The sequence below is a fragment of the Scomber scombrus genome, chromosome 5 (assembly GCF_963691925.1).
Source record: "Scomber scombrus chromosome 5, fScoSco1.1, whole genome shotgun sequence".
Lineage (NCBI taxonomy): Eukaryota > Metazoa > Chordata > Actinopteri > Scombriformes > Scombridae > Scomber > Scomber scombrus.
In genome coordinates, this window is record NC_084974.1 from 13,414,592 (window position 1) to 13,427,566 (window position 12,975).

General features: G+C 38.0%; 1 protein-coding gene and 2 long non-coding RNA genes across 4 annotated transcripts; all 3 read right to left on the reverse strand.

Moving 5' to 3' along the window:
• Positions 1 to 1,220: 1,220 nt before the first annotated feature.
• Positions 1,221 to 4,362, reverse strand: spa17 (sperm autoantigenic protein 17). Of its 2 annotated transcripts, none has more exons than XM_062419527.1 (3): positions 4,295 to 4,362; positions 2,665 to 2,866; positions 1,221 to 1,276 (listed from the first exon to the last, which is right to left on the reverse strand). In XM_062419527.1, exons 1-3 carry the CDS (start codon positions 4,307 to 4,309, stop codon positions 1,221 to 1,223), a joined length of 273 nt encoding a protein of 90 aa, XP_062275511.1. In that variant the 5' UTR covers positions 4,310 to 4,362. The 2 variants fall into 2 exon arrangements, with proteins under 2 accessions (XP_062275511.1, XP_062275512.1); XM_062419528.1 differs by having other exon boundaries at positions 1,242 to 1,276; positions 2,711 to 2,866.
• A 6,230-nt stretch (positions 4,363 to 10,592) lies between these two features.
• Positions 10,593 to 11,794, reverse strand: LOC133981125 (uncharacterized). The gene is made up of 3 exons (XR_009925197.1): positions 11,781 to 11,794; positions 11,567 to 11,679; positions 10,593 to 10,789 (listed from the first exon to the last, which is right to left on the reverse strand). It is a non-coding gene; the product is annotated as an uncharacterized LOC133981125 (long non-coding RNA).
• Positions 11,795 to 11,904: 110 nt separating this feature from the next.
• Positions 11,905 to 12,281, reverse strand: LOC133981126 (uncharacterized). The gene is made up of 3 exons (XR_009925198.1): positions 12,215 to 12,281; positions 12,073 to 12,097; positions 11,905 to 11,962 (listed from the first exon to the last, which is right to left on the reverse strand). It is a non-coding gene; the product is annotated as an uncharacterized LOC133981126 (long non-coding RNA).
• Positions 12,282 to 12,975: the final 694 nt, after the last annotated feature.

Sequence of the window (12,975 nt, forward strand, 5' to 3'; positions counted from 1 at the left end):
GGCAGTTGTACATATTACAAATGCACATGTTTATGTTTATGAATTATTTAAGAAATTCCTTGTTTGAGAGCCACACAGGAGACAAAGCATTGTTTCAGCTTCATGGAAACCTGCTCTGGCCAATCAGCAACGCACTTATGTTGTAGTTATAGAAGAACATGAACAGGTTCAGCTGATGTAATGTCGTAAAAAAGAAAAAACTCAACTTCACCACTTAATTTAGAAACAGATGTGGTGACATAAAAGGTACAGTTTGAAACAAAATGATTCTTATGTTGAATTAATAAAGTTTAAAAGAGACATTTCACCATATATTTAAGGTGGATTTATTAGTGTAATGCCATGACTCTACAGCAAAGTTCAGCAAGGTACTTTTCAATTACTTTTCAAGCATGAAGGCTCTGCAAAATCTGACAATGGAATTTCATACACCTGATTTAACAAAAGTCAAACCCACCAACACAACAACAGAGCATATTGAACATGTGTCTCATAAGATAAAGCTGTACCAAATGCATTTGGGAAAAAAAAGTGTAATTACTGCATGCTTACTGTTCTGGAAGATCAGATTTATAGAAAATGTTCAAAAAGGTGAAAAGAGAACTTATTTATCATGTGATCAAAAAGATAATCAAAGCATTTGCAATCTGAACAAGATAACTTAGAATAAATAGAACATACATAGCTGCTTCTTTTTTGATGTTTTAATCATTTTGTAAGCAAGTAATATAGGTAAATGATAGTCATGATACAAGCACATCAAAAAACAATGCAAAATAACATTTAAGCCACTAATTACCCAAAGTGTAATGCATCAGCACACACGATTTATACACAGATGGTATGAACTGATCCATCCAAAATAGGCCCTGTTTAGCATTTAGAGGACATTCATTTTCACATTCACAGATCATCATCTAAAAACTAGCACACTACCAGAAGTTTCACAAGTACATGCAGTGAGTTGCAAATTCTGGGTCAAAGACATCCGTACTGATGAGACTGCTGGACATGCAGAAGTGTTAAAGTTTACAAAATTCACATAACACACCCTCAAAACTGTCTGCTCATTTTCTACTGCTAATTTGTGTTGAAAGGAAAATGACTCCCAGGGGGTAAAAAGGTGTGCCTTTTAGCCAGCCCAGCCAGCTTATGCCAGCCATCTTTCTTGCTACCTGGTTTCAACCTCTTTTCTCTTCATCCAGGTCAGGACAGGGGCGTCACTGCTCTGGCACAGATGTGTCGTCTCCCTCTACTGCCCCCGATCCTCCTGTCTCTAAAAACAGAAATTGGCAAGGTGGAGTTAAGCACGTCAAGGGAGTTTTTAAGGTTACTTGTGGGTGGATGCATTGTTAAAAAAAAAACTAAAAAAAATTGACGGTATTGGTATTGAGTTGCTACTTATGGAGAATTCATTTTCAAAGGAGGCAAAACTTGCCATTATGCAAATATAAATTTTTTAGAATGTAGTTTTACATCATTGTGTGATGCTGAGAACTTGATTATCTGTAAGAGGTGGCAGCAGACATAACCAATGAGCTCCAAAACCCACTTATGTTATGAAACGGGGTCTCTTCAAATGGGAGGTGCTCAGAATGCTGGGTTCCAGTCCGACAGTTCCATTAATTCTGCTTGGCCCGATGAAGTATATACTTAATGCACCTGGAGCTATAAATACATCTCCTACATGAGGATGCTAGGCAGACAGCAACTGGGTTAGGAAGAATCATTGACGTAGATCCCTTGTGTCAGCCGCATACTCAGAGAAAATGTGGCTTGTCTTACAGGAAAAGGTGAAATTTTGAGGGATAGAGGAAAAGAAATCTGATTTGAGTGGATAACTGATGTAAATGTATGGTTAATGAGTCCTATGAGTTTATTTATAGCTTTACTGTAATGACCTTATTGTCTTTAAGCATTTTCACTTTGCGGAGACGATTGTATAAGCATAAAATCAGAACTCAACGTTCTGTTGGAATAGTTTATGCTCTCGGGAGAACACAGAAAATTATTTTTGACCAGTAAAAAAAAAAATTGTGAGAATGTAATTTTGTTTCCGAGTAAAATCAACTCTAATTACTCTTATCTTCTAGTGATTTAACAGCACATCTACAAGCAGATTCATTTATAACCCTTTTAACAAAAGACATAATTGAACGATTCAATCATCTGTTGCTGGAGACTCTATGGAGTAATTACATGAGTCACTCAGTTATGTATTACATTAATCACACATAGGGTAACTCATAAGGGGCTCTGATAAGTGCATTTAATAATGTATAGCTTTTAATTGGTTTCTTTTTCTACTATGTAAAATGGTAAATTGATTTGTGCTGTCAGTGCTGTGCTCTGAGAAAAGGTCACTTTTCTAACATCTTAAAACGAGAACTAATGCTCAACCAACAACATGCAGAACATACTTTCATTTGATCTATGCCTTACATTATTTTGAATGTTTACTTGCTTTAAACTCCATGTCTCATGAGACTCTGTTTACGGTCAATGATGCAGCTCATGTCCCTTATCTCACTTACCTCATATTACCTACTGTGGTTTCAGCTCATGATAAGAGACTCTGTTACCATCCTTATCGTCACTAGCCATAATGTCCTCTTTAACGGCATTATGGGACCTACTCTTATCCCCTGGTTCTACACCACTGACCTGTGTCCCCCTGGCTGCCGTTGAGCACATCCCCAGTGCTGCTCACCTCCTCCCCTTCTGCTTTGTCCTCCGGCTTCATCTTCTTACGGGTCATGTGACCACGGAAGCCAGCCTGGATCTTGGCAGCAGCCCTGTTGGCCTCTGGGTCATCCAGGGGAATGTCCATGATGTCCTCCTCCTCCTGGGGCCGGCTGCACTCCTCCTGGTGACAGAACCAAAAAATAGTGGTTCATTACAACATAGGATAGGATAGGATAGTACAAGAGGGATGGTCAAATGAGGACGTTTTCTTCCTGGAACATTTGTAAGAAAATATCATCTTATCACTGCTATTATATATTTTGTAACATTAACTGTATGCTACAGCGCTTTCTTTTTTGACAGTGAGGGTTGTGCGCTTGTTGCTGAGTGGCTCTCCCTTATTTCATGACTTCAATGGTGCACTCAGGAGGTCAATAACCCACTTTGCCTCCCATTTTTCTCTCCCTTTCTCCTCTTGTCATATACTGTATAACACTCCTACTGACAAAAACATGTCTGAGTCAGCCTATTTTGTAATGAATTACTATTGTTTGTTGTGTCATTTAGGATAGAACATGGAAAAGGCTCTCTCTATAAGACACATGGATTCCCAAACTGATCAATCGCCAATGATTGTAAGATCATTATTTATTACACAAAGAAACTTTAATTTACTGTTAAGACGCAGTGAAAAGTGAAAATATATTTTTAGTCAAGGAAAGTCTTTAAAACTAACGGTATCATTAATAAACGGTGAGGTTTAAAATGTCTGTCAAGGAAAACTTGCTCTGCAGATTGGGCTGAAAAAGTTGACCCAGCGAAAAGGCTGCTGCAGTCAATACCAGCAGCTTATCCAGTCACTGGAAGTACGGCATTCACTGTCCCAAAGGAAACATGGGGTTGGGCGGAAGAGAATTTCTGGCTGGTCATAAAGGGTCAGCAGAAAGGTGCCAAGGGTGTAGACAAGTTATGTAAACCCCAATTCAAATTCTGTGGTGTACACACATCAGCTACACCCCGTGCATTGCTTATAGAAACAGATTGACATTTCACACAAAGGCAGCCCACAGAACGAGCCCACTGTCATCCCACTACCTTGGTGAAGCTGTGCATCATGTCTCCAGTGAAACCCCTCCAGTGTAGGAGTGTGACCACCCACCTGTTCAGGCAGCATTCATTAGCCTCTCTGTCTGACTGCTCACAGATTCAGGACTGGATTTTGATGTCTATACACCTCAGGGATTTTCTATTGTGGCTATTGCCTCAGAGTCCATACAAATATTCTAAAGCAAATCTTGTGTAATATTATCCACTTATCATGAAAACAGCATGAAACTCATTCACTATTAAACAAGAAGTTTCTGTGAGTTTTTTTCTGTGAGAAATGAATCATTTGTGAGTTATAAATATACAAATAGTTAGCATAGTAAATTCTACTCTAGAAAAGGTATACAAACAATAACACACACGGCAGGATGTAGTTTGAAGGAAACCAAACACTTGTAAATATCATTAGTAACTAAGTGTATTACCCAATTGTATGTGTGTCTACTCCCCAAACTGAAAAAAATGGATCTATTAAAAAAGTTAATCTGAAGCTTCTACTTACATTGTGACAGTCCATGTCTTACTCTCAGAGATGACTTCAGTCTTCAGGTGAGCTGACCTAGTATGCCTTGTGTGCCTCGTTTTCTAGTTGGACCAAGGAAGCTCTCTTTAAATGAGTCTCTGGTATAATACAGATGCCTCACTGGGTCTTACTAACAATCACTGTATGTTCAGTAACACCCGCTCACGCACAGAGTGAGAGAGAGAGAGACATACAGTCAGAGAGAGGAAGAGAGAAAGAGGGAGGGAGGGAACGAGAGACCTCCTACAAACATGACAGTGTGTGTTCCATCTTTTCAGTCTCATTAAGGTTGCTGACCTACTGTGTTCACATTTTTACTTTTACAGACCTTTAAATGACCTTATTTTTCAACAAACACTGAGCACAGTCTGAGGAAAAGTAACTGACATAGGGTTATGTAATGATTTAAAGTTTGACAATACTGACACAGGTGAGAATAATGGAAGTATTTAGTCTGGGTATTAAATACAAACACAAAAAGTGACTACCACATGCACTGAGCATTAAAAAAAATCATACGCTTGCAGTGTTACAATAAAAAACTGAACATAAATGAAAACAGACAACCAATATAGAAAAACTATTTCAAATCCAGATGGTAATAAAACAACAATTGCTGACTTTCAAATTCTACTAATAGGGTGAAAAATAAAACAGTGCAAGCATCTTGGACTGTTTTACACTACGAGGTGTTATAAATTTATTAGAGGCAGAGCGAGCTAACAACCCTCTCCATCCCTCTGATCCCAGCTGGTATGGCCGCCCACACTCCTCTGCCAGCCTCAGAGACAAGACGGAGAGGGAGAGAAACAGAAAACATCCATTTATCTGAATTATATCTCTGACATTAACACTCTCCTGCTGGTTTACTAACCGTTCAGACAATATGTTAACTTATCATCACGCCTAATTTCACTGAGATGACTTGTTTATCAATCAGTTCACTTTGTTCATTTGTACGAATGATATCCACTGTGTAATTAAATTTACTGTGATCGATCATTATGTAGTTAGACTGCTCATATTAGACGAATCATCTACATGTTCTCTGTAGATGATTAGAGTATAGAAATGTATTTGTTGGCAACTGAAAGCAGTGAGGTGTAGGCATAAAAAATTAAATAAAAAAAAGACTGGAACAGCTAGGTTACTGCTAAATTAGATGGCCTATATAGTGTACAGGTTTGTTGTAGTTCTGTTTCAGCTGAAACAAATTCTGCAAAAGATTACATACAAATGTTACTTTATTTAAGAAATACAGAAAGTGCTGTTTTTCTTTGTTTTATCAGTCTTTTAGAAACTGCTATTAAAGGTAGATTACTGATACAGATGGTGCCTAGCAACTATCAGCATCACCATCTCCTATTAAGTCCATGACGACACTGAGAGAGAGCAGGATGGTGAGAGGTTACCATGGTAACATTCTTAGTGCCCCTTCCTACACTCCCTCCACGTTTGGAGCCTTGTTGGTCCAGACAAATTAGACAGGTCTAACTGCGGTAAAATGTTAAAGGCCTAATTCATAAGACATATTATTCAGTCTGTCTTTTATGATGATAGATTACTGAATCAAGTTTCAATCTGCGGAGGCTGTGGCGGCTCCCACGAGGAGAGTGGATCTGGTGCTAACAAAAGCACCGTATTACAGTTTTATGACCATGCAGCAGAGAAAAGGCCTCAAACAGCATCTCAAACACTAAGACAGAATATGCTGGAATTGACTCCAGGACCATAATTTCTGTACATTTTTGGTTGAGACAATTTTTTATCATGACTGTCATTCAAAGTTTATTAGAATAACGTCATCCAGAAAATGAACTATTTTGGAGATATCTTCAATAACCTACCCCTAGAGATACCTGGGGGAAAAAAAGTGAAGGCCACTGTTGATCAGACTCGTCCTTGAAGAGTTTATTTATATGGGCTACCTGAGACAGAAATGGGAGCACAGCATACTGTATCCTAGCGAAAGACACTTCTGTCTAAGACACTGTGAACATTTAACATTTATTAATGCTGATGAATGTGGAGGCTGTAGAGATGTGGTGAGCCTCTATTAAATTATAATCATAAAAGTTATGGCCATAAATGATTAACTATCTGGGGTACTTCCTTATCTCAAAATGTTTACCTGTAATTTTACAACACATAAAGAGGTGTAGCTAGATATGATGTAAAATAGGTTCTTTAATATGAACTTTTTTTTTAAAGAAGATTTATCAAATAGTACCTTGTCACTTCTTTGGCCTTCAGGCTCTGCTGTTTCAGACATATGTGGCCTCTGCTCTCCTTGGTGGTCAGCAGCCTCTTGATCTGCACTGAGAGTGGGGCTGATGCACATTGCGTCACTCCTCTCTTGTGCTTCAGATTCATTTTTTCCTTCTTCCACAAGTTCCTCTGCTTCTGACGTTGCCTCCTCTGACATGACCTCCTTTCCTTCCTCAGTATCCTCTTGCTGTGACTTTACAAGCGTTCTCTCTTCATTCTCCTCTGGAAGATGTTGTTGTGCACTTGCCTGTAAAGTTTCACTCTCTGCCTCTATTCCAGCTTTTGATATATTTGGCTGGGTGACTTGTGATGACTTATTTTCTGCATTGCCGTCATTAATTTCTTTATCCTTCATCTCACTGTGACCTTCTGTGTCTTCTCCAGCTGCGTCTGCCGTTTTATCTTCTTTGACGTCAGGGTCATTTGACTCTGTCTGTTTTTTTGAATCCTCATTCTGGTCAAATTCTCCTCCACTTATCCTCTCGTTATCCTCGATTTCATAATTGGTTTCATTCTCTGGGCTCTCTTCGTCTGCCTCAGTGGTGGGCTGATGTGAGGATATGTTTTTAACACTGTCTTCCTTTTCATCATCACTATCATCATCATCATCATCATCATCATCATCATCATCATCATAATCATCATCATCATTGCTGTCATTTAAATCAGAGTCATTTGCTCCCACCTTTTCCTTCATATTAAATGCATCTTGCTGACTTTCTATTTCTTCCTTTCCGGTGTTAACTACCTTTAGTGCATCCTCTATTTCAGGTTCATCGAAGTTTTGTGCACCAGATATATTTTGGTCTCTCACCACTGCAGCATCCTCACTGAACTCTTCATGTTTCCACATCTCTGATATCTCAGCATGTAAGACCTCTTCTACTGGCTGTTTTTCCTTGACCTCAATATTCTGCTGAGCCTCTGGAACATCTTCAAAGCTAATCTCTACCAAAGAGTCTTCCTTTGGTATAGCACCGCCGTCCAAACTGCCCTCCATATAATCTAATGTTTCATGTATTTCCCCAGAGAAAACCTCAGTCTCTGTTCCTCCCTTCTCCTTTGTTTTATCAGACTGATGTTCAGCTTCATGTTGATTATCCTCAAGTGTTTCAGATTGAGATAGTGATGACTGTACGACAGTTTCTTCATCATCAACCATGGCTTGTTCCATTGTTATCTCCATTTCTCCAAGCTCTGTAGCACACACATTCACGTTAGCGAGCCCAGAATATGGAAAGACTTTCTCTGCTTCTTCAATTTTAGTGCTCTCCTCTCCCTCTGAGTCTTCAATTTCATTGTTATCAACTAAGATCCTTTTTTCATGAAGTATTACACCTCTCTCTTCTTCTGCAGGTCCCAGCTCCTGTGCACACACATCTACATTTGAAATCCCACCAAATGACGACAAATCAGCAGGCTCTAACTCAGACAGAGGTATATCTCGGTCTGGAACAGTGTTATCTTTTTCATTAGCTGCGCCGTCAACTCGATCAAGTGTAGTTAATGTTGGATCTTTGTCCTCATCTGTCCCATTCCATTCATCTGACTGTACATCTGTAACTGGGACTCTGCTGATCAAATCTGCTTTTGAAAGATCCTTTTCCACTTCTTCTTCTTGTGTACTTCCCATTAAATCAAGCTCTTCAGATACATCAATTTGTTTAGTGGAGAGAATTGAGGCCTCTGCTGAATGACTGGCTTCATCTTCAGTTTGGGAGTCGTATAATTTTTCTCTAAAAAAGTACCAGTCATAATGAAAGACATGAAGTGAGAAATGTTCAATATGACATCGAGAAAATGTATGTGAAAAGATGTGGTGCTTCTTCAAAACAATACAAGATCGTAATGCCTTTTGGGGGCTCTTTGAGAACCTGTGGGTGTCTTACTGCAGCTGGTGGTCTCTTGTCTTTTAGTCCTGTCTTTCGTTCTTATCCTTGACACTGTAAACCTGACAAAGCTTTCAAAAGTGATCTGACTTTCTTTACTACTTTACTATTCCATAGCATATTTTTGCTTCAGAGTTTATTCTCAGTGACTTGTCTGAAAAACTGAAGCATTACATTGGACTGTTCTATTAATATTGTAAACTAAATTGGTATCTGCTAAAATATTCTGAACACTGTATTTTAACAAATGTATAATGATTATTTTTCTAGCATTTAGAAAGTACATTTTCCATGTGGTTAGGACAAAGCATGTATGTCTAAATTCACTACAGGTTTTCATTTGATATGCTATGGTAAAATGATGTGATTAAGATTCTGTATCTTTTCCCAATTTTTATGGCGTAATATCACTATTCAAGGCAAACATAGCCATAGCTACATAATATCTCATACCAAATTATATCTGCTGAAACATTTAAATAAACATGAAAAAACCCCAACCTAAAACAATATTTTATTTTAATCTCTTCTTAACTAATAACTCTTCTTCTTCACTTTCCTCTATCCTCTCCCTCATGTCCATCCTGTCCCTGTCCTCGCCTGTTGATAGCACATAAGGTGACACTCACTTGGAAATGGTCAGCTCTGCCGGCTCTTTTTCAGGACTACCCTGTTGGAAAAAATAACAAAAACAACAGTGTAATGGTAAATAACTAAAAAAAAAGGATAGAAAACAGAGAGGATATTTAATCCTATAGGTATGGTGGGAGTGTAAGGTTAAATGAATTACAATACAGACTATATAGGTTGATCTGGCGCCCAACTAACCTTGAATGCATGGTTGTTATAAAATCTATCTTCCAGTTTGGCAGCCCACTCAGCTGGGTCCATGCCACTATCTGCAAGCCAAAAAAAAAAAAAAAAGAAGAAGAAAAAATTGATTTATCTCTCAAGTAACACTGACTGCAGTTAATTGCACGTCATTACATTTTTATCACATATAATTTATACATATATGAATTACCTTCTCTTTGTGTAAGAAGGACATTGAAGTACTGTGCAGCATATGTAGGAATGTCATCAGGCTGGTCTCGTAAAATTTCTCTTGTCAGCCTTTCCAGGATGGTACCAAACCCTCTCGGGACCCTCAGGTTATTGTTGGAGAAAGGCACTGACATGTTTGTTTGTTTGTTTTCTTTTTAGGATACTGCTGTGACAGCTGTCGACCAGGAGGAGATCGAAACATACACTAAGGTTAATTCATTTTTTGAAAATGACAGTAGCTAGTCGGCATTTTATCAACTGCGCCTATATTACGATTTAAACATGTGTGTAACTAATAACTTGTACCTACCTAGACGTTTTTTGGCGACCAGCAGGCTGATGTGTTGTTGTTGCTATCTGTTTCTAGGCAACGGATCTAACTACGGGCAGTGACTAGGCTCAAATGTCAGAAAAACTCACACTCATTTACACATAACACGATTATACATACTCTTTTTATTAAACACAGAAAAGGTACACAAAGCAACAAAAAAATCAAAAATACAAATTTCGCAGTACTTTTAGAGAGACACAGACAGCGTTTAATAGCATATTTACAACACTAGCTGATTTAGGGTGGATTAGGTGGATTAGGGTAATGTGGGACACTTTTTTGCAATTCTGACTTGTTCATCATTTTTACATATGAATCCAATACATTATATCAACACCTAATATCATTATGAAATCCCTGAGATGTTTCCTTGTTAAATCAGAAGACATTTTTTTTAGATGTTGTACTCATAAGGAAAATGGCACATATATTAATGTTCCTTGTGTCAAATCATTTAAAAATTAGTAGATATTGTAACCTGGGACACTAGTTCAGAAATACATTGATTTATACAAAGCAGCCTTATTTGCCAAAACTTTTTGAAATGTTCGTATGTATTTAGTCATTTAATTTTGTCGGCCTAAATGTTGTTTTGCTTTCTGCATCAGATAGTTAAAAAAAAACTAGTAGCCTGTATGTTTGCATGTGTAATGATAAACAATATAATTTACACAGCTTGCATGTACTAGTTAGCTTTAGAATAACTGAATAGAAAAAGTTGTCCCACATTAGTCAATGTCCCACATTATCCTAATCCACCCTACTCCTTTATTTCTAGCTTTTTTCCAGCAGCAGCAGCAGCAGCAGTCAGGCATATGTGATGACGGCATACTCAGAGTTGGTGCTCATCTTGCGGCTCACCTCTCTGGGCTGAGGGACGTGCAGTCTGTCAGCTGAGCGTGAGGCCTGTAGGTGAGACCTTAATTCATCTCCACACCACTACAGGGGAAGCAAAGACAAAACCATGGAGTAGCTGAGTTAGAAATAAAAAACCCTAAGTGCTCTTCAACATTATCCTCAGTCTTTCTAACCCTAACCCTAACCCTAGTCAAGTACATCATCTCTGCAATAAATCTTTCACACGTTTTTGTGAAAACACTCACAGAAAGGCGTTTCTTCAACACTGCCCTTGAATTGTTTTGTGTTTCACATTTACTAGGCGTTACTAATATTTAGTCTACCCTCACTGATGGATATCAAACAAACAGATATCTGGAGTATATACCCATAGGTTGTGTAAAGACCTAAAAATAAGTAAGGAACAAGTAGGATAATTACTTAAGCACGTTACAGGCAGGCACGTACTCCGGTTATATCACTGCACGTGTACAGCAGCTATGCGAGGAAGATGGGACAGCATTTATGTCGTGGAAACATTCACATTATTTAGATTTTATGGGAGGAAATAAGAGCAAGAACATTATAGTAACATGCAAGTTGTGCTCGGGTAACAAGAGCCTGTTGCCCTGTTGCAGTGATGTAGGGATGTGTTTGAAAAGCCTGTATGTAGTTTATAACTTGGGCATAGGTTTGAGAAGCCACTTTAGTACAATAAAGAGCTGTAAATGGGACATTGTGTCTGTTATTCCTGCTATTAGTGTAAAGATTTACAGATTATGGGCCAGACTTGGTACAGTCATTATATTTAAAGGAGGTCTTGACTAAAACATGTGCCAGGAATAAAGAAGGGGTTTTCATTGCAGTCTCATCCCTTACCTCGTTTTGGTCTCCAGGAGTCAAGTACCCAACCTGAGTGAGCTCTGGCGTACTGACACCTCGGACAGTGATCATTATGTCAGCATATGGAACCTCAGTGTCACTCTCATTGTCTGGGTCAAAGGAATTATTTACAGTAATTGTCAGAATTTGTATGTGATGCTTTGTCACTTAAAGAGCGTGGAGGTACTGCTAATCCAGAAAATGATCTTACCTGGTGTAGGAATCCTCAAAGTCACTCTTTCACTTTGTGTTGACAATGAACCTATAAAGAATGAAGAGTATAAATGGCAGAACTGCATTTGGAGGACTAATTCTTGCACATGATATTTAATATGTTATGATAACTGTTTACCCTTCACTGGTGAGAAGATCTTGTGAGAATGTAGTGGTGAGCTAAAACGGTAATGAATAAAGAAATAAACCAAGATCTTTTTTTTCAAAAACAGATTGTCAAAGATCATTGACGATGATTTGTTAAACATTAATTCTTCAATTATACTCACCGTGATCTGGAAACAACAGTCTCCCCTGGAAGGTGTGAGATGACACATAATGACTTAAAGAAAAAATACTGTGTATTTTCATATTTTCATCATCAGAGTTTTTATTGCAGACTAGTGTTTAAAGTAATATTCTAATAATCACCTTTACCATTCCAGCTCTGTTTGCTCCGGTTCAGACATAGGTACACAGCCAATGCTGCAAGCACCACGGCCACAGAAACAGTAACTGTTGCCAAAACCTTAATTCCAGTAAATTCTCCTGTTAACACGGAAAAGACAGCATTAACATAGAGTGCACTGAACTGAAAGGGCAAATCATATTTCTCAGTTCCATAAATAGATGTACATGATTATATAAAATGTAGTCATACATAATGTACGTTAATTCATTTCATATTCTGCACTTATTCAAAGCGTGATCTTACCTCCACTTGAATCTTTTGGCTTAGCAGGAACACATGCTGAGAAATGTAGATCAAAGTATATAAAAAATAATGTGTAATATACAGATAATAATGTGTAGTTAAGAAATATTTTATATTGACACTCACAATTTGTAGTTTCAGTCTCTGGGGTAACTGTCCAGTTTCGGGCAGTTGTTAGAGCTGGAAAAAAGCATTTTCATTCAAATGAAATCTGTTTCTGGCTTTGTAACATTTATTTACTTATAGCTTTGTATTACTATAGATTTGTTTTCTTAAGAGTTATCAAAATCAAGACATATGTCACACTGATTTTCATGTAATAAAGTTTCTTTACCTTCAACATGCAATGACACAACACGCTTGACTTTTTGTTGAAGCTGAGGATGATCTGTAGCTTCTGTGTAGCACGAGTAGTTATATTTGAGGTCTTCAGTGGACACATTCAATAGATGAAGAGATACTGTGCAATAGCTGCTTT

Bases quoted from the DNA above. Each gene is read 5' to 3' on its own strand.
- spa17 (XM_062419527.1), bottom strand. The intron at 1,277-2,664 runs GTCAGTGGTGTA...TTCTGTTTTTAG, and splicing joins CGGCAGCCAGGGGGACACAG to AGACAGGAGGATCGGGGGCA.